The sequence below is a fragment of the Falco naumanni genome, chromosome 7, assembly GCF_017639655.2.
Source record: "Falco naumanni isolate bFalNau1 chromosome 7, bFalNau1.pat, whole genome shotgun sequence".
In the NCBI taxonomy this organism is placed as follows: domain Eukaryota; kingdom Metazoa; phylum Chordata; class Aves; order Falconiformes; family Falconidae; genus Falco; species Falco naumanni.
In genome coordinates, this window is record NC_054060.1 from 48,769,009 (window position 1) to 48,789,228 (window position 20,220).

A 20,220-nucleotide genomic window follows, 5' to 3' on the forward strand; every position below is an offset into this window, starting at 1 on the left:
AGTAACTGCATGCAGGCCAAAAAACCCAGTCTGCATCACTGGCACACTTTAGGCTTGCCCCCACCTTTTGCAAAGGTCACAGTTGGCAGTGGGCTGGTATACAGGTAAAAAATTGTTGATGGAGATGTTTTCTGCCTCTTAGCTAGAGCTAGAAGAAATAAAAGGATGGCCCAGAGCAGATTACAGTTTTGGGGTCTCTGCCTCTTGTCCTCTTTTAAGACTACTGATACACTGTTCGTAGCTTCTGGGGGGCAAGTGTACCAACTGCATGCTCTTGCAGTGCTCTGGGGTAACCTTAAAGCTACTTCAGAAGTTTGCTGGAATAACCAGCGTGCTTAAACACTGACAGTTTAATTCTTTTCCCCCTAAAGTTCATTCAAAGGCTTTGTTCCTCCTTGAGGATTTTGAACTCAAACATCTCTGAGGCAAGCTACCTTACACACTTCCCTTTGTTGTGCTCATGGGCATGATTTCACTGTCTTACATGCTGTTTGCAGCTGATACAAGACACTGCCAAGGCAGAATGGCCCCAGGCAGTAGGAATGACGACACAAACAACCAGGCAGTATCCCACTTGCTCTTTCTTATGGCTCCCATACTCCTCTTTGGTTTCTTCAGGAGCTCAGGAATTGCATTTCACAGCCAACCAAATTGCCCTGCTACTTCCTTAGTACTCTCCTGCTTTTTAGTTCCCTTCATTTTCTTTTTCCCTACACTCTCATCTCAACACTTGGTAATTTCCATCTCTTTTTCTTAAACAGGCAATGCCACATCTACTTTTCTGTCTGAAATCCAGCTCAGATCCCTGCAAAATACTAAATAAACTGTCAGCTATGCTAGGGTAAATCTGTATTATTAAATGGTATTTTCCTGGTACAGTTAATGCACATGCACAAACATTGTTTCAAAGCAATAAACATTTCTTTAGAGGGTCTTTTCCATCAAGCATTGCTTGGCTTTGTCCCTGTTTAGCTGACATCTCCAAAATGAAACACCTCAAGATGATTTACTATCCTTTGTAATTTAGTATAATAGTGAGCGTACCAGCTTCTCTGTTGCCCTACAATCTTCCCTCTGAGCAGATAGTGCTCTCTTCTACACTGTGATACTGTGATGTTTTCCAAGGGACACATTGGGGAACTTATTCTAAATATTAGTTCTTGCCACTGATAGAGAAAGTGAATATTAAGGATCGTTAGAATTTCACTCACTCCAGTATCCCATGCACAAACAGGTCCAGTTGTATAATTAAATAGGCCATCCAAGTACCATACCGGAAAGGTTGTATCCAGAGACACAGCTTTCTAAGGGCTAAGAACAATGCTGATAAAGATCAAGTGGCTAATTGTAAGCAACAACCTCCAAATTGCCTCCGGATGAATAAATCACAGTGGGTGATCCAAGCATATTTTCACATGGATACGGTCCCATTCACAGACGCAGGGAGCTGGAAAACATCAGTGGGGAGTTCCAATTGGCTGGAAGGGAATGAAAAGATTTGGATTTCAGTAGAGATTACGTCATAGTTTTGTGTAATTATTCCTAGTTGGTGGAACCAGTGCAAAGCAAAGAGGCCCAGAGAGAAGAACTGGAAATCTACTATCTCTGGTCCTTGGGGCTGGCTGATCAGCTGCTCTTGTTATGATTTCCTTTGGTATTTCCAGGATTGATGTGAGGACTGGCAAAAAGTAACAATGCAAAGAGATTTGAACTTCTAAGACTCTTTCATGGGGGATAAATTAAGGCCAAAAATCCTTATGTTGAATTCTCTGTCCCAGCATTTCTGCATGAGCTGTGGCTGCAGCTGGGGATGGAGCTGGGAGAATGTGTCCTGGGGCATCACAAGAGGCATGAAGGAGGGTGGGGAGTTTCCTTTCTTTTGAAATACAAGTGAGGGCAGAGATGGTTTATCCAAAATCCTCCCTTTCTAGCAACCTGAATGGAAGCTATTGCAATGCAGGGAGGTGCTTTTGGGGAATAATCCTTGTTACCCCTGCAGGACTTGTATTTGATACTGAAGGCCAGTTCCTAAGTGACATTTAGGCACCTATTTGCTCTTTTAGCTACTGAAATCACAACGTGGGTGCCTTTGTGGAGCTGGCTGTTAGTATCTTAGCCTTGCCAAATAAAGTGCCTGTGATAACGTAGAGGCTGGAGGTACCTCTCAGACCATCACCTAAAGCCTCACCCACTTGTTGCTGAGTCTCTGGTGACAGGCATGATCAAGCAGAGCAGTGGTGCTTGGGTGTGTGGCTGTAGCTGTTCAGAGCATCCTCATTCTTTGAGGTCCAAGAGTTTCCTTATTCCAGAAAACACTGCTACCACTGTGAACACCTTTTTATCACAGTGGTTTCCTTGCCCTTTCCTGTACCGAATCTGCTGCAGTGTTTGCATGTATTTGTTCTCTGCTTTGAGAGTCTTGCTTTAAAAAAAAATAATTTGCAACCTAAACCTTAGGACTCTTATCTTTCCTTGCTCACCTCCTTCTAATTTCTGGTTGTACAAGTTGCAACAACACTTTTTTTTTTCACCTAAAATGCAAAGCCTGGCAGCTCCAAAAAGTAAAAGTTCTAAAGAGCAACAAAGAAGACAAGCAAGCATGCTAGACATCACCATCCCCCTCAGACATGGCCCGTGTGAACACACACCACCCCTGGAAAGCATTTCATTCAGGGAGTCCTGACCAAGGCCACCTGTCTTCTGGAGCGTTTCAGCTCCCAGCAGTCTGCTCCTGCTGTGGGGGAGAATGATGATCACATAGGAAAGCTAATGACATCAAGCCGCTCCTGCTCTTGTTCCAGCTCTTGCCAGGGTCTGGAGAACAGCTGGGCAGCATGCTTGTCAGTGTGTTGCTTCCTAGTCAGCAGTGCTTTCCAGTGTAGGAGAGGTGGGAAGAAAGTTAATGTCCTTACGGTGGATCCCACAGTATTTGCTGCCATTTATTCAGGAAAGCTTGAGCTGAGAGGTGATCTCGAGAGCAGCATCAGAAGATGTCAGGCTCTTTTCTGAGCTTAAGTGCCATCACTGTGAATTTTGCTCCTTGTAGGAAAAAGGCCTGTGCTGAAATGATTGCAGCCTCAGGAAGAGTGTCAGCAGTGTCACAGGGAGGATGCTCCCACTACTACTTACACGGCTTGCTCTATGAGGCGTTGCAGGGCCTCATGAATCCAGTGTTGCTATCAGCAGGCTTATGATGTGCCCATGATCCCAGCATGCAGATAATCTTGAAGGCAGACAGGAGCCCGACAAGAATGCTGGGACTCATAAAGCAGAAGCCTGGAGTCAGAGCTCCTGCCCTGTAGTGTGTGTGACCTGACACATTGAGGTCTGGCAGCCCTGGGAAGAGGAGAGTGCAGAGCCACGTTGCCTCAGGATGGCGGGATGGCCTGATGCCTCCCGATGCTGACAGGCTATTTCATCAAATCCATTGCCAAACTCATATGTTTGCTTGAAAGCCCTGCTCACTGCTTATGAAAAGGAATAAAAAAGCAGTTCTGCTGAGCACTCTGAGTCACGGCCTCCAGAAATCCCTTACCTCATTCCCTCCTTGAGGACACAGCCATTCCAAAAATGTTCTGACAGCCAATGTCCTTATGCTTTTGGCTAAAGTTAGTCTCTGTGGGTTTATGTGTTAGGCATTAACCGTCTCTGGGCAGCTATGCCAAGCTGCAGAGGGATGATGTCTCAGGAGAGCCATCTGAGTCCTCCCCCATGTCAGTTCTTTTCTGCCAGCAAACCCTGTGAGAACCTGGGGTGTCCTCACCTTGTGGGTGCACACTGGGGAGAGAAGGGATGAGTGTAGGAATAAATGGTATCAGAGATTTGCATGGGCTGACATAGTCATGGGCCAAGATTAGGAAATAAGGTCTGAGTGAAGACAACAAATTCTGTTAAGTCTGAATTCAGAAAAGCTCTTTACTCACAGGACCTTGCAAAGGGTTTCACAATACCCAGCAGTAACTGCTAAGCTGTTCATTGCCAGTTCCCCCCTTAACTCCTGTGTTTTGCCCATATGGCTCCACCACTTTTGTACAAAACATTGCTGCTGAGAATAATGTGTGGATTACATAATGGTATAATTATTTAATGCTGATTTCTGCACAAAGCTGGGTCAGTTTAGAAGTAAACATAGTAAGAATATTAGGAGATAACAGTACTGTTCCTAGCTCTGCTGTTCACCTGCTGTTTGCCTTCAGCTAAATCACTTGGTGTCTCCATGCTATAGCTTCCTCAGCAGTAAGACACAGACAGACACTAATTTTATAAAACCTTTGGAAATACAGAGATTATAAACTTTAAGAACTGTTGTATAATGATACTTAGGTAGTCATGTAATAAGACTTCCCCTCAAAACAAAAGTTAAACCAAGAAAAATAATTTGATCAAATCAGAGACTGGCAGGCCAAAAGTCAGAGGTAATGGGATTTACCACTACTGACTTCAGCAGGCTTGACCATAGGCAGTGACTGCATATCAGTGAGCTACATGAAGTGCATGTCGGTAGAGCCAGCTGGGAGTTTTCTGTTAGAATGGTTTCATAGCAGTAAATTTTCAATGAAATTTATATTTTCTGATGGATTTTTTTAAAGTTATTGTTTCCTTAATCAGAGAGAAAAAACAATCACTTCCACGTATTCTGCATGTCATGCTCCCTCCAGCAACAATAATTTGGAGCTGTGCTTTCTGGGGTTTACAGGTTCTCTGGCTCCAGAGCACTTGCCAGCCACTGCTGTGGAGCCAGGAAACCTCAAAGCTCAGGATCCAAAATCCTGATGCTGAGGTTCCCTGCACAGCGTCCCTCTGGCTCAGGGGCTGCTGTGGCTTTTAGCGGTATGCTGGATCATGATAGCATTCACTGAAGGAAAGAATGTCATTTAGGCGTTCTCCTGAAAAAAAAGTCCTCTTTCTGAGGATAGCCATTTACATTTCTTCAGTTTCAGTCTCTATCAGGCTTCCTCTGACAGTCATTAGACTGGTTTGGTTAGGATGGTGGCACCCGGGGTCCCAAAGCAAGTTCATAGCTCACTGTCTCGCTGAAGAAGACATATGCTAGGATGCATAACAGCAGAAGCTGCTCTACTCCCCTACTTGTTACCAAGTGCAGTTTCTGTGGCCATTTTCAGTGTTTGGCCTTCACTAAGCATGCCAGCACACCTTATGCAAAAGCAATATTACAAGTACATAGAAAAATGTTCCCCAGAGCCACTACTAGATGGTCAAAATGTGCTATATACATTAGCACAGGTCAGCCTGAAAGCCAGACTCTGACCTGGGAATATGCAACAAGATAAATTTCTTTAGAAGTAGCAGTATTAAAAAAACCTGTAGCAAATTAAGAACAAAACTCCATACAATTACAAGAGCTTACACCTAATATTTCAGGGGGGACAAAAATGGAAATGTAAACCTTTTATCAGTACCAGCAATGAGAAATGAGATTTATTTTAGGAATGTAATATATTATTGAAAGGTTGTGCAGAATTTAGAGATAATGTATGATATGTGTGAGGGGGTTTATATTATTTAACAAGGAAGTGGGTGAGAGGAAGGCAGCAGAAAAAAACGGTGTTCATTTAATAAAGGGACCCTGGGACAAAATGATAATTCCATCAGGCAGGATGTGAAGGACATTGAAGAGAGAAAAATGTAGCTCAAGAGATCATCTAATTTATCTCAGTGGTGATAAAATGAGCATGAAAAATATTTCTAAATGGCAGATAATTCAGATCTGAGGAATATCTCTTACATATAATTTAAAAGGGAGAGGAATTTGCACTGTTATTATTAATAATGGAACATTTTACTTAAAAATTCAGGAACTTACTGTTCCTCTAGTCTAGTTTTTCTCAGATTGCAGAAAGTTTTCTGTGAAACTTGGAGCCATTTTAGTGTTTCATCTGGGACAGCAGTATTGTTTTCTTTTTTCCGAGACACCAAAGTGAGAGGCAAGAAGGGTACTAAGTTTTATCGGGAATCTGTGAGTTATGTAGACACTTGCAGCATGTCTGTTTTTTATTCTCTCCCTAACAACTGGGCTGTCATGGCTGAGCATTTTTGCCAGAGGTGTCTGTAGCCACCTTGTCTTATACCTTCCTACTTTGCTTTCTTATGAACTGTACCAGGCCAAAACTCACCTCAGACCCTAAAGTGACAAGGGTTACCTATATGCCTGTATGGATTAGTTGTGGAACTTCCCAGGAACATGTTGTGTAGTAAAATATGGAAAAATTAAACCAAGAAAACCTCGCAGCTCATAATGGGCTTGCTAGTGCCACCCTGTTCTCTCCAAAGTCTGTTCAAAGCTTCAATTTTCAAATGTTGAGATGTATCATTTCCACTTACATAGAATCATAGAGTCATAGATTGGTTTGGCTTCGAAGAGACCTTAGAGATCACCTAGTTCCAACGCCTTCCACTAGACCAGGTTTCTCAAAGCCCCACCCAACCTGGCCTTTCTTCCTATTATGCCTTTCAAATATTTGGCAAGGAGACTTTTGTATAGGTTTTCTTGAGTAAGAATTCTCCTGTTCTGAATTTTATCTTGCCTGAATATATCTCTTCATCTTCCTTTAAGCATTTTACAGTATCCTTTCTGGTTTTAGCTTTTAGATTATTGTAGTTTTTAGCTTTTGCATAACCAGGGTGGTCATTCTTAGCTCTTAGTCACTCTGAAGATTGCATTCCCCTAACATTAGTTTCACCTTTCTCTGAAATCGCTCCAGTTTTCCTATTGTTTTCTAGATATAAATTCACCAGAATCTTTATAGGTGTGATGACATCATAGCATGAAGATTGGGAGTCTCTGGGTTGCTCATATTTTTTTGGGCAGACCTTGAATAAATGTCTTTCATATTTAGCTGTCCATTACCATCGCACAGTAGAATTTGCAGCCACCTAATCCGTTTTCTGAGTTCCTGGTAGCTTTGGTCTTCTGTTTGTGGAGAGAAAGGTGCAGAGACCGAGCACTGCAACCTGAAATCCTGACACTCTTGGTTTCATTTTGGCAAGGTTGTCTCAAACTTTATAGTTTGGGGTGAGTATACTGACTCATGGTACATTTCACATGTAATTCTGTCTGAAGCTCTCTACCTTGTCTTTTGCTTCTTTTTCTGCCTGCTTTGCAAAGTGCATTGATTGAAAAGGTAAGGTATTAATCTCACGAAAAGCTGGGCAGTGACTGCTGTTCAGAGGGCATTGCACTAACACTAGGGAAATGTTGATAAGGCCTTTAAGTAGGATAAGACCTGTGGATGCCAATTCTTTCTTTAACCACTACTGTGTCAGTAAGAAAGTCCTCCCATGGGTTATAAAGTCAGATATTCCTACTCCTTCCTCTCTCGTTTTGCCATGGACAAGTAATGGTATAGCCAAACACAGCACAAATGACATGTGTCTAAGACACCTTGAAGGTAGGAAGCCAGACTGACAGGGCAGTAGGAATCATTTATTTCATGTGGAGCAGAGCAGTCTAGCTAGTGGCCTGGGAATGGTTCAAGCTCGTGGAGTGCTCCTGGCCAGTCTATGACCTGCTTCCCAAGGAAGTGTTGTCCAGCAGCTCACAGACCAGTCCCTGCTCTAGCAGTCAGGCTAGACCAGGCACAGGTATAGCTCGGTGTGGATACAAGGTGGTATGGGGATGGCTGTGGGTGGGTGAGGGCTGTGAAGGGGATCCAGCCCACATGACTCTGAAAGCTGGACTGTCCAGAGGAGGACTGACACTCAGAAATACCCAACAGATGGCAGGATCAGGCCCATCACGCCTAGGCAAGGGAAACTGAGATCATATCAAATGTCTTAGAGAGCTGAGAAACTGAAGGGAATTGGGTCAGCTCAGGTGGCTGGATTTTATGGCTAGTGTGTTTATCCAGAGGGTAAGGGGGCAGAACTAGGAATGAATGACATTTACAAAATGTTCTTTTCCCTTCTTTTTGAATTCTGAGAAACCTCTATTGGAGAGTTGGATATAGTCTTACACCAGGAGAGAATGTTGAAAGGCTTCAGTAAAATACCTCAAACAAAGGAGGCTGTCCTAAAATTCAATGGAATATACTGCACGTTCTGAAAGATGTAAGAACCAGTCAGATTCACAATCCTGATGGGAAGCTATCCACAAAAAGATGAGAGAGAATTGGTTGAAGCACACAGAGACTAGCATTCCCTTCACAGTAACTGTTCAAAACTCCATTGCCTGAGGTGTTCACAAGTAATGGGAAAAGGTGCAGAAGAGCTGCCTGAAGCATATTAGGTGAAAGGGACAAAAGGCAAGTCAAACTGAAGAGCAAAAAAGCTATAGAGCTCAAACCAAAGCAGTAGAGGCAGGTACTAGAGTAACCGTATGTGATTTTTGGGCTAGATGATACATCTGAAAACAGAGAGCTCAGCTGTGGTACTGAGAGGCAGGGAACATCTATCTCAAGATTCAAGCCCACATTTAATTTGTAGAGAGAAAGAATGAAGTTACAAAATCTTCCAAAGAAAAAATAAAATGAGTGGCTGTGCCTCCAGTGGCAAAGTTTAAAGAGCAGGACAGACCATGAGGGAAGATCCCGTGTAACAAGAGAACAAGCAACCAGTAGATAAAGGCGTGGGTAACAAAAGGGACACGTCTATTAATAATACTTAGTTGTTTTGCCATCAGAGAAACACCATGGTGACTCTGTGACACAAGTGGGTATGAGCTAATGTTTCTAACATCCCTGTGAGGAAAGGGGTGCTCCCATTTGTTAGATACAGCAGATGAAGCAACTTACCCCTGGCCGTAGTTTCATAGCTATGATTAGATCTCATGACCTTCTGCCTCCATATCCTCTACTCTAGGCCATAGTTCCAGTACTAAAGGAATCTGTCCACGAAACACTGAATCTACATCATAAATAAAACCGGAGTTATTCCAGCTGGGTCACACTAAGATACAGAATCTAGAGAAAGTCTGGCAACCACAGCAAATCAAAAGGACTAGAAACTAGATATCTTAATCACTTAGGAGACTGAAGAAGAATGAATACTTACAGTTTGTGGAAAAAAAAGTAAGGGTATCTTGGTGACATTTTTTCCATGATGGATCTAGAACACAAAAGCACCAAAACATTTGTTCTGCAGAACTGAACTGGACCACAAGCAAAACACAAAACCTGTATTTATGGTAAAAAGGAGAACACCGAGTGGTGCATAGATGTTTATAGCCATCTTTTCTCATTTGACAAGCTGAGTGTGACTTTACATTGGAAGAGAAATATAAATGTAGTGAAATGAATTGCTGTTGAAAGAAAGCTATGGAGGGAGTGGCTGTGAATACAAAGAACATGACTGGGAAGACAAGTGTTCTGAGAATTTAAAACACCTAGAAAATCTATGCTCCCATTATTTCTCTTTCACTAATGTATGGGTTTGTGTATACACATATGCACCTATAAATACATGTATATGTATGCGTGCCTATATTTCACATGAGAATTGTGAAGAGCTATGAATGAATCTTGTTGAATTTTTATCTTTATTTTTTCACTAAAGATGACACTGATGCGGAACACTTGCAGCCAAGAGGAGATGTTGAGCTCCCCTAACTGGATGCGTTTTGATGTGGAGCAGAGAGTCTGGGCCCTCCTATAATGCTTAAATGTTAGACAGTTTAATCCAAGACTTGTGCTTACTAGTGCACAAATTATTCTGCCAACTCATTGTTTGATGTTTGTAGTAATTTGTAAACGGAGGGGAATTTCTGTGGAGACTTGTTCTTGCAAATGCTGCTACTTTAAGACTGTTGCTCAAGAATTTCTTCCTTATGTGAATAATTGGATGGTGCACAATCCATATAAATAGATGCATTCATGTATGTTCTGTTCAAGGATTACAGGATGAGGCCTTAGAAAAGTTTTTCCTATGGAAGTGGAAGGACAAAAATTTGGCTGTAGGTTAGTATGCCCCTAGCTACAAGGCAAAACAGAAAAAGCCAAATTCTAAAAGGGTAAATTAGGGATGATCTCTTTAGCATTCATCTATCTTCAGTGGAGTACCACAGCTCCTAGGCAAAAACCCCATACACCTATCTAAATCTTGCACTGAATCCTTTCCGATACAGTTTTTCCACAATGAATGGCCAGACAAAGCCAGAGACACACAGAGAGATGGATAACGATGTAGACACTAAAAACTGTGTTTCCTACATTGTTGTAATATCTACATACAGAATGCATATAATTTCTACATAGTCTTAAAAAGTGACTTGGAGAAAGTGAGTAGGGCAAGGATGTTTTCTGTCTCTCGTAACAGAGAAAGCAGAGCATCAAACAAAATTATCAGGTGGCAGGCTAGAAACCAAACCAAATAAAGCAGTGTATTTTTCATATAAAACAGTCTGTAGAACTCGTTGCCACAGGACATTGTGAACACCAAGTATGTAGCTGAGTTTAGTCAGTACTCAGAGAAATTAATTTAAAAAAAATAAAAATCACCAGGGTATGTTATACTAAACATACCATTGTAGTCAGGTAGTCCTTGACCCCAGATTACTGAATGCTGCCAGAATATGCCAGGAAAGTATTCTATATGCTTGCTCTGTTTTTATATTCCTTCCATCAAATCTACCATTTACCACTGTTGAAGACAGGTTTCTGTGCTGGATGGACCTTTGTTCTGATGTAGTATGGCTGGTTTGATACCAGAATTTCTTGCTTACGGTGTTTAATCTAATATTTACTACTTGCAGTAGTTAAACAGACCATTGTCTGTAAGCATTTTCCCAATAGAGCAAACCCTGTGGAAAGGGTAAATATCACAGTTTGGTAAATATCAGGGTTCCTTTTTAATGTCATTATGATAACATTTTATCTACACAGATAATGATGCTTTAATATTTCTAGTAAGGTTATCTGAATAATTATATAAAAATGGAAAGAAGAATTTGAAATAAAAAATTAAAAGCCTTAAGGCTTTTAAGGGTCTAAATTTTTTCTTGACCAAGCATGGTAGTTAACTCAAAACCCCTGTTAAGATGGTGAGTGCTTCAAATACTAACAATTAGAGCAAATGAACCCTAAGGATACAAACACTTATGCACACGATCACTTCACATTTCTGAGTAATCCCATTGAAATGAATGGATCTAGATATGTTTTGAAAAAGTGGCATATATGTAAGTGTGCATAGAACTGACATCTATACAACTTTCTAAAGATCAGCATATACCTGTCTTGTCATTTTGACTCCTGTGCCCATTTTAATTGGTTTTTCAATGTTCTAAATAAAGAATTATCCTAACACAGTCCTGTTTTTGTAATAAAGTGGATTTTTTTGAAATATCTGAACTGTCAGTGGTGATGTGTAGGACTCCAGGTGCTCCCGCTCATGGTATTGTGGAAGGAGATGACTTTAAATACGGGGCCCAGGTTTACTTCAAGTGCAACGCAGGTTACAGCTTAAAAGGCAGCCGTGTTGCCTACTGTCAGCTTGATGGGATTTGGTCAACACAGCATCCTGAATGTGGTAAGGTCACTTTAAGTTTTGATTGTTATCAAATATTTTGGCCAATGTATTCACATGAAACTAGAATATCTAAATCTCACTTGAAATTTGGTAGATCCATGGCTTAACATGATGTTCTTTTGTCTTCCTGATAAGGGATTCTTATTTTATTCTGCTGGAGCCCAAGCTTGCAAGACTTACTTGTATAAAGATCTGATTGAAACATCAAATTACTGAAAAATAATTTCCTCAAAGACTTCAGGCATATATCCTTCTTACACAGAGACAAAATGTCTGACCAAAACCAAGTGAGGGACATAGTGCAACACTGTATAGCTACTTCCAGCACTATGTACCTCTGATACCTTCTCTGCACAAGTCTGGTGCACGCTGTGGCAGTGATTAGGGGCTTACTGCATGAAGACTAATTTCAACAGAATTCCCATGCTAGAGAAAAATTGATGAAAGAGAAACTTCCATTCATTCTGGCTGTGCAAGTTGGCATGCCTACCATTCAAATTCCAAGCCCCTTCTTCTCATCTAAAGAGACTTTTTATTTAGTTAGTTGTTTTGTATTGCACAATTTTATTTCCATATTCCAGAATATTTTTTATCAATTGGAAAAGTTCTTTTACAAGTGTATTGTGGCAAAAAATGTACGGGGGGTGGCGGCGGGGGGGGGGGGGGGGGGGGGGGAACGGGGACGGGAGGGGTGGGAGGGGGCCAGGTCAGTGTTGTGAAACAGCAGTATATAATTTCATCTGAAAGAGGAAGGAATAGGCATTCTGTCCGGAGAGAATGTCTCCAGTTGCAGTAAATGTAATATCAGGATTGTGATAAGTCCCTGCTCCATGATGTCCCTGGCTAAAGATCTGTCTCTAAACTTGACTGTTACTGAAGTGCTAGATGGTGTAATTTGGGTCTCTCCTTCCCAGATGTTTTCTCTTTGTTTTTAATACATGAAAAAAGCCATAACCCTGAGTTTGGGAACAAGAGAATTTCTGTTGAAGTTACTAATAGGCAGAGAATGAAATAAGAGAAGGCCTTGGTCAAGCTTAGGCACATTTTGAAACATGGACTCTGCTCATCAGATGATGCCTGTAGGCTAGATAACAGTACAGAAAGCAACTTGCAAATAAAGCATTGTACTGTGGGTGATTCCCTCTAGTCTTTACCTGCTATCAAGTTATCAGTCACTTGTGGTTCACAAGTTAGAGAGCTTGTAAGGTACAGAAAAGAAAAATGGAGCCAATTTAAAAGGAGACAGGACTCCGCTTCTCCCGTCCTCCTGGCTGAGAGGAAGTTCAGATGTCTTCTTTATTTACTGAATATGACTCACATGGAAAAGTATTTAAGTACATATATAACCTTCAGCGTATGCTAAAATCCAGTGTTGTTGAAGAAAGCACTGAAATATATGCCTAGCTTGAATTATATACTCAGTGTTAAAAACATGCCCTTCATGGAACTTGTACTGTTACAGTTAGCTGTGTGCTTACATGCTTTGCTGAGCTTGGCTCTGTCTGGTGACATGAGGATATGGCAACAGGACAGGGCCATACCTCTGCACTGTTACTGTGCTGATTTCACAGGGATTTAGGTAAATGTTTAAGTGCTTTGTTATTGTTGGTGCTTTTCGGAAGTGAAGCTTCATCCCAGTCTGAAGCAGTGACATGAAGAGGTCATTTCTGGTCACTTGATATGTGTTAGTTTCTCAGCCTTGCATAAGCAGAGCAGCACCAACACTAGCTGTCTAAACTAGGTGTTCACTGGTTATCACGCAATGAGACACCAGGCAGAGGAATTAAACAGAATTCCATGATACTGTCAGCCTGACAAGAAAACTGAGTTGAAATCCAAAGGAAAAAAAAGTACCTTTTCAGCTGCTAAATAAAGAAGGCAGAGGGGTTAAAAACACAGGGGAAACCATTTATTACCATCACATAGGGAGTACTGTCGTCCTGATTTATGCCAAAAGTTAAAGTTTATTGAGAGAAAAAAACACAACAAATAAAAAGAAGGGGAAAATATCGGGAAGGAGGAAGCAGAAGGGGTTCTGTAGGCAGAACCTAGCATGAGTAATCTTTCTATAGTAAATTTTTAGTGTATATATATATATATATATATATATATATATATATATATATATATATATATATGTTCCCCTTGATTTCCTGTATTTCCCTGGGTTATTGAGATCTCTCTTTCAATGCTAAGAAGCCAAAATGCAAGCAAACATAAAAGTAAAATTAAGTAGTCTAGTTTTATTATCCAAATCCAGTGAAGAAATGGGAAAATGGGAAAGGAATACCAAGGGCCTGTTTCCTGCAAATAGTTTAAGTGCATCCTTTTATGATCTTGAAGTAGCCCTGTTAATGTTAATGAGACATTAACATCATGTAAAGTCAAGGTTCTGTTTCAGGCTTGTCAGCTACATTTTAAGGTCTTTCTAACGATTTGAGAATCTTATGCTTTCAGTGAAGATTAAAGTGTGTGTTATAAGCAGATATCTGTATATTATCACTTCTTTCTTTAATATTTGATCTTTTTGAAGACAGAGATCCCAGACAGGTCTTGAAAAGGGAAATTTCACAAAGTGTAGATTGTGTAGTAACATCTGAATGAAATGCCAAGCAATCTGATGGGTGAAAATAATGCTGTGAACCTGATAAAATGGTTACTATTTTTCCCCCCTATCATTAGTTCTAGATGAAAAAAACTGCTCAGATCCTGGTGGCCCACTCAATGGCTACAGAAGAGTAGTAGAAGACACTGGGCTCTTGAATGGACGCTATGCAAAAATTGGCACAGTCATTGCTTTCTTTTGTAACAACTCGTATGTTCTTAGTGGGAATGAACTGAGGACCTGCCAAGACGATGGAGAATGGTCAGGGAAGCAGCCCATCTGCATTAAAGGTAGTTTATGTTCTTTTATTACCGCAACTCACCAAAGCTGCTGTGGTTTTACTGGAATTTGATTTATATAATTTACACTCACCAACTATTTTTGCTAAGAATAAGCCATCTGACTGACACTTGATACTGAGATTTTTAGTTTGCCAGCTATACTGGCTGTTAAAGTCAGCTAGAGAAGATGCCAGTGATTCCAGAAGATGTTTCCATCTTTAGACACGGAAAGAAATGTGCCTTAAGACCCCTATTACCCTCATTCTATGATCAAACCTGCATAAGGTCAAAATCAAAGAAGATCAGGAGGGAATTGAAATAGAAGGAAATAATTGTCTCATCAGAGTTGCTGTCATAGGGCCCAGCTGTCCTCTCACAATCATTTTAAATCAGGGACCAGTCATGAGTGTAAAAGACCAAGCCTGTAGATTGCAGCCTTGAAGGTTTGGTTCAGAAAACCACTTGAGGACATGCCTAAACTATCTGTATTCATCAAAACACTGAAACACATCTTTAAATCCTTTGCTAGAAAGGGAATTACGCTGTTGACCTGGAGCTACTCTAAGTGTGTCTGAAACCCTGAATGGATGAATGAATTTGGGCTGGGGAACTGCCAAATTCATTTTCCCAAAGCAATTGTTTGACATATATTTTAATGGATTTTTTTTTAATTGAAGTAATGATAATATAAGGAAATATGTCTGTCCCCTGGGAATTTGCTTTATTCTGTTATTTTAGATGGAAATACTCTCTTCCTGAAGCACATAATCACCTGTGAAAGCATCTTTATTGATGATAATTTCTGGAGAGCATCTTTATTGATGTTAATTTTGATAGTGACATAAAGGTCATCACAAAGAACTAGATATTGTTAAATTCCACAGAATACAAGTGCTCAGGCATACAGATAAAATCCATCCTGCAAGATTCCTTTTTTCCCACTGTGTGCAGCAGGAAGGAGATCCTGGCTGAATTATTTGAACTGATAAAGCTTGCTTAAAGTAAATAAACTGAATATGCAAAATCAGAAATCCTGGATCTCCCTTCTGTTATTTTATGCATATTCAGGTAACTCTGAGATGTTCCTTTGAATCAGTCTCCAGCTCCTTCCATGGGTGCACAACCAAACAGACTCTCAGAAGTCTGTAACATCCTGCAGCCCTTCTCTGTATGCTGAGTCCTGGGGATTAGCTGTGTGTGGCTACACAGATTGAAATTAAGTATTTTTTATATAGTTCCATTATTGCAAAAGTTTGCTCAGATTCCAAACCATCAGCTGCAGTAGTGTAAACTGGCATTCAGATACAATGATGGACAAATCTTCATCCATGGCTGAGAGTGCCAGTGCAGAAGATGATCTGTTGCTTCCACCATTGTAAATGGGATAAATTTGGAGATCTGTGTGGAAGCATTTTTCCAAGGCTTTAGGTTTTAGGGCCTATCTTTATTTTAATGCACCTAACTTACTGCCTCTTTTCTTAATCCAGTCCACTATAGCTAGTGAGAGGAAAAAGTAGAAATGTATATGAACCGTAACACTTGAGCTGTGAATGTGGAAAAGTACTGTGCAACATTATATTTTTTCTAGCCTGCAGAGAGCCAAAGATCTCTGACCTGGTGAGACAGAAAGTGCTTCCAATGCAGGTTCAGTCAAGGTGAGAATGCAATATCTCAACTACAGTTTAAAGAAAAAATGTGATTGCTTTTCCCCTCCTCTCCTTTCCACCCTGTGTGTTTAGCCTGCCTGAGCAGCCGTTCCTGCGACTCCACTGATAACTGAGCAATGAGAGCTGCTGGAAGAGGAGGTCTGATTAAGCGTAGGCTGGCAAGCTGCTGGAGGCATCCAGGAAGAAATGCACAGTTAGATATGTCCAAACTATCAGATGATGCCAGAATTAGGCTTGCAAGCTTGTGATAGGCTATGAGAACAGTTCCTTGGGGCTAATGATATCTTAAAATAAACACGTGCTTTCGTAGTGAAGAAATGAGTAGGGAGAGCACAAGGAGAGAAGGGGGTATAGCAATGTAATCTGCTCACATTAAGTTTCACCATCCAAAGCAACATAGCACAATCGATATAAAGTTGTGTTTGGGGTGGGCATGGGGGAAAGGAGGAAGTAGAATAGGAGGGGAGGAGGGAATGAAAGATCACACCCTGTCTGGGCTTACCCTTCTGCTGATTTCTTGAAATAAACCAAATCTGAATTAGTTATGCTGCAATGTTCAGGTTCATTTTTGTTCAAGTAGTAATTTCTGATTTCAGATATTTTTTTTTTTTTTTGCAGTACATCATTCATTTATTTTTAGATGCAGTGCAAGAGCTGTCCTCGTCTTTTTTCTTAAGAACCGCCATACCAGGTCAGAATAAAAGTCCAACTCAAGCCATATCCTGTCTATGGCAATGCCCAGTAGCAGACACCTAGAGAAGACTATAGGATCAGGGCAAGCACATACATCCCAAATACTCTCCCACTCTCCAGCTCTGTGATGTGTGATTGTAGAGATGGCCCTGAGAAGCCATCAGGAGACCTTAGTAGCCATCAGGGGATTTTTCTTGCTTAAATTTCTCAATTTACTTTTGAACACACATCTTTTTATGCTAAACATTTCAGATATTAACACTAGCTATATGAAAGTGCATACATGCCTCCACCTCCATAGCAGCATGATGGCATCTCATGTTCATGGACTGTTTTTATCCCTTGAAGCAGACTCTCCATTTCATAGATAAACAGTGAGGCGAAGTGTGGATTATGCAATATTGCAAGGTCACATGTGAGTAAGAAATGGGACCCTAACAGTCTAAGTATGACCACAGCAGCTCTCGCCCTTCTTCCAAAATACAAGAAACTTGCCATTGCTCTTGTTTCTAGTAACTTTAATTTCCTTGAGTGCTGTTATGTATCGCCTCACAGATTCTATATGATGGAGGCTGTTTGTATCTCTCTGTGATCAAAAATGGAATTACCGTGTGAAAAAAAACATTCTTATGGCTTTTCTGGATGCAGGCAGTACCAGAAATCTCAGGGGAAATTAATGTCCTGATGAATTTTTCAGATGTAAATAGTTTTTTCTGTAGATATGTGCTTTTAACCATTAGAACAAGGGACACCTTTTAAGTGATGAAGATATAAGTATGTCTGTAGTCAAGCTTATGGTCGATATCTAGGCTGGTGCGTATATTTATTTTTTTAATTATGTGCCATGTTTCAGCTAATCAGTACAATTTCTAAACGGAAGCTTAGTGATTATTGCAATTATGAAATCTCTGTGGTGAGGCAATTATCTCAGTTAATTGCTAAATCAAGCAACTTTATCAACATGATTTAATCTGAATTGATTCCTAATACTGCCTATTAAAATCTTCACTAGAGAAAAGATGTGCCTAGCTCCTCTCTAGTGAGAGTTAATTACGGCAATGCCAAGTTCCAGTGTAATTTCTTTATTTAAAAACATGGTATTCCAGTCCTTTTGTGAATGTCAAAAACTGTTCCACATTCAGAGGCAACTGGTTGCTATCCAGAAACTGTAAAATGAAAGAGACACAAATAGAAAATTTATAAAAATTAAAAATATGTGGGTTTTTTTTTTATATGGGTACATATATATATATATGTAAATAAAATAGCTGGGATGTAAATGGGAGTATTGCTACACTATGTTGGAATGATATTTTTGCTTATTCTTTCAGAAGCAAACTTCATGTGCTTTTAAATGATACTTAACACAGCTGGTGATAAAGTTATGGTAATCACTGCTTTTATATTATTATTAGCTTGTGTTCTTTGTGACTTGAAACAGGGAAACACCTTTGCATCAACTTTACTCATCTGCATTCAGCAAGCAAAAGCTTGAAATCTATCCAACCAAGAAGTCAGCACTGCCATTTGGGGACCTGCCCCCAGGGTACCAGCATCTGCACACTCAGCTTCAGTATGAGTGCATTTCTCCTTTCTACCGCCGCCTGGGTAGCAGCAGGAGGACTTGTCTGAAGACAGGAAAATGGAGTGGGAGAGCCCCTGTGTGTATTCCAAGTGAGTCTCCAAGGGAAAATAAATGCACCCATTTCTGGGTGGGTGGGGGAACAGGACGTGTATTCATCTTAGATAATTAGAGAGTCCCAGCAGTGCAGGCTGCCTATGCTACCAGCTGGCAGATTGGAGAAATAAAGCTTGGAGGATATATGGCTCTTTTTATCCACCAGTAGAACTTGTGCAGTTGATGGTAAAGGAATCAAGGTTTCATCACTGCAATTTGCCATTAATTTTCCTGCTTTTTTATTGAGCAAAAGGTGTAGTGAGTTTCTTTCCCGATTTGAAAATATTTTCCTACTATCACTTCATGTTTTCCTAGAATTATTTACTGCAAATGTGATTTTTCTTTGATGTCTATACTTTGGCACCCAGCTGACAAAACCATCAAAATTTAATGATGATTCCAATAGAATGGAGAGCCTGCATTTTAAAGAGGCTCTTCTTCCTTTAATATAACCTGCTGAGGGAGGGTTCATATTGCAAACTGTAAGTCCAGGTAAAATCTTAACCAGAGCTAGTGCACAGAGTAATTCAGGGTAGGAACACCCCAAGATTTGGTACAACCCACTACTGACTTCAGGCAAACCGTGAAAAGTAGATCCTAACTTCAAGAAAATTGTAAATTTCTTGCTTATGGTTTTGCTTTGAGGTGATCTCATGTACTGATAAGTATTGCATTCAATCCTTGTCACTATGGGCATGCACACACTACATCCCAGGGGAAAAAAAAAATATGTCCTAAGAGAGAGACTAAAAAATGTGACCACATGATGTAACTTTTTCAACTGAAGGAAACCTTTCCTAATACAGGAGATTTCACCCCGGGTCTAAGCCTAGGTAATATATTCCTACAAGGCAGTGCTTTTTCTTTTTCCTAGGATAGCTGTTGATTTAGGTGCATTTGCTTCAAGGTTCTTGTTGCAAGACAAGTCTATTCTCATAGGCATGAACTCGTCTGTGCAAAGGTCAGTTCTAGAAGACCCCACAATTACTCTGTGACTTCCTGGGGCAAGTTTTAGTGCACTGCTGTCTTTATGGTGTTTTATTATAAGCAAGAATCTGGGGTGTTCTTTCCATTTTTTTATGCCGTTATCTCATTGTAGTGCAGCTTGATAAGGTTGTCATGAAAATTCACCAGCTCAGGTGCTAAATCCACATTCCTACTTCAGCCAGTAATGCAGATAATAATGGAAAAATTGAAAAAAAATATTTTTTTTAAAGCTGTATAAAATACTCTTATAATTTTGCAAGTTGGAGACAGAGGTTAATTAGAAAGCTGTCAGTCATGCTAACCATTGCATTTTAGGATTTTAGCACATTCTAAGCAGGAATCAAGAGTGATATTCAGATTTTTTGGTGGGGAAAAGATGCTACTCATTCTTGTTTCCTCAGTCTGTGGAAAAGCAGAAAACGTCACCCTTCAGAAGACGGTGACCTCTACCAGGTGGCCTTGGCAAGCAGCAATCTATCGGACGGCCAACAGGGTGAAGGAAAACAGCCTCCGAAAAGGGGCCTGGATCCTTATCTGCAGCGGGGCCCTGGTGAACGAGCGCACTGTGGTGGTGGCAGCTCACTGCGTCACTGATCTGGGCAAGACCATTGTGCTCAAGACAGCAGAGCTCAAGGTGGTTCTGGGGAAATTCTACAGAGATGATGACAGGGATGAAAAGACCATCCAGAACCTGCGGGTGAGTAAGTCTGCTGGGAGCAGAAAATGATGAGTACAGACAGATGCTGATCACTTCCATCTTGTATGGGGAGAAAAAGGTTATCCTGTGACCAATATATTGTTTTACACACTGCTCTTTCAAATGCATAT

At 40.6% G+C, this 20,220-nt stretch overlaps 1 protein-coding gene across 2 annotated transcripts in view; it reads left to right on the plus strand.

The window, feature by feature from the left end:
• The window catches only part of PAMR1 (peptidase domain containing associated with muscle regeneration 1), a 59,403-nt gene that overhangs the window by 37,018 nt on the left and 2,165 nt on the right, over positions 1 to 20,220 (plus strand). The window contains exons 7-11 of one of the 2 annotated variants that reach the window (XM_040601838.1): positions 11,311 to 11,481; positions 14,164 to 14,376; positions 15,956 to 16,022; positions 18,169 to 18,401; positions 19,794 to 20,089. In XM_040601838.1, coding sequence (XP_040457772.1) covers positions 11,311 to 11,481; positions 14,164 to 14,376; positions 15,956 to 16,022; positions 18,169 to 18,401; positions 19,794 to 20,089 — 980 coding nt within the window. The remainder of the gene's footprint in view (positions 1 to 11,310; positions 11,482 to 14,163; positions 14,377 to 15,955; positions 16,023 to 18,168; positions 18,402 to 19,793; positions 20,090 to 20,220) is intronic. The other variant, XM_040601839.1, reaches the window with a different exon arrangement.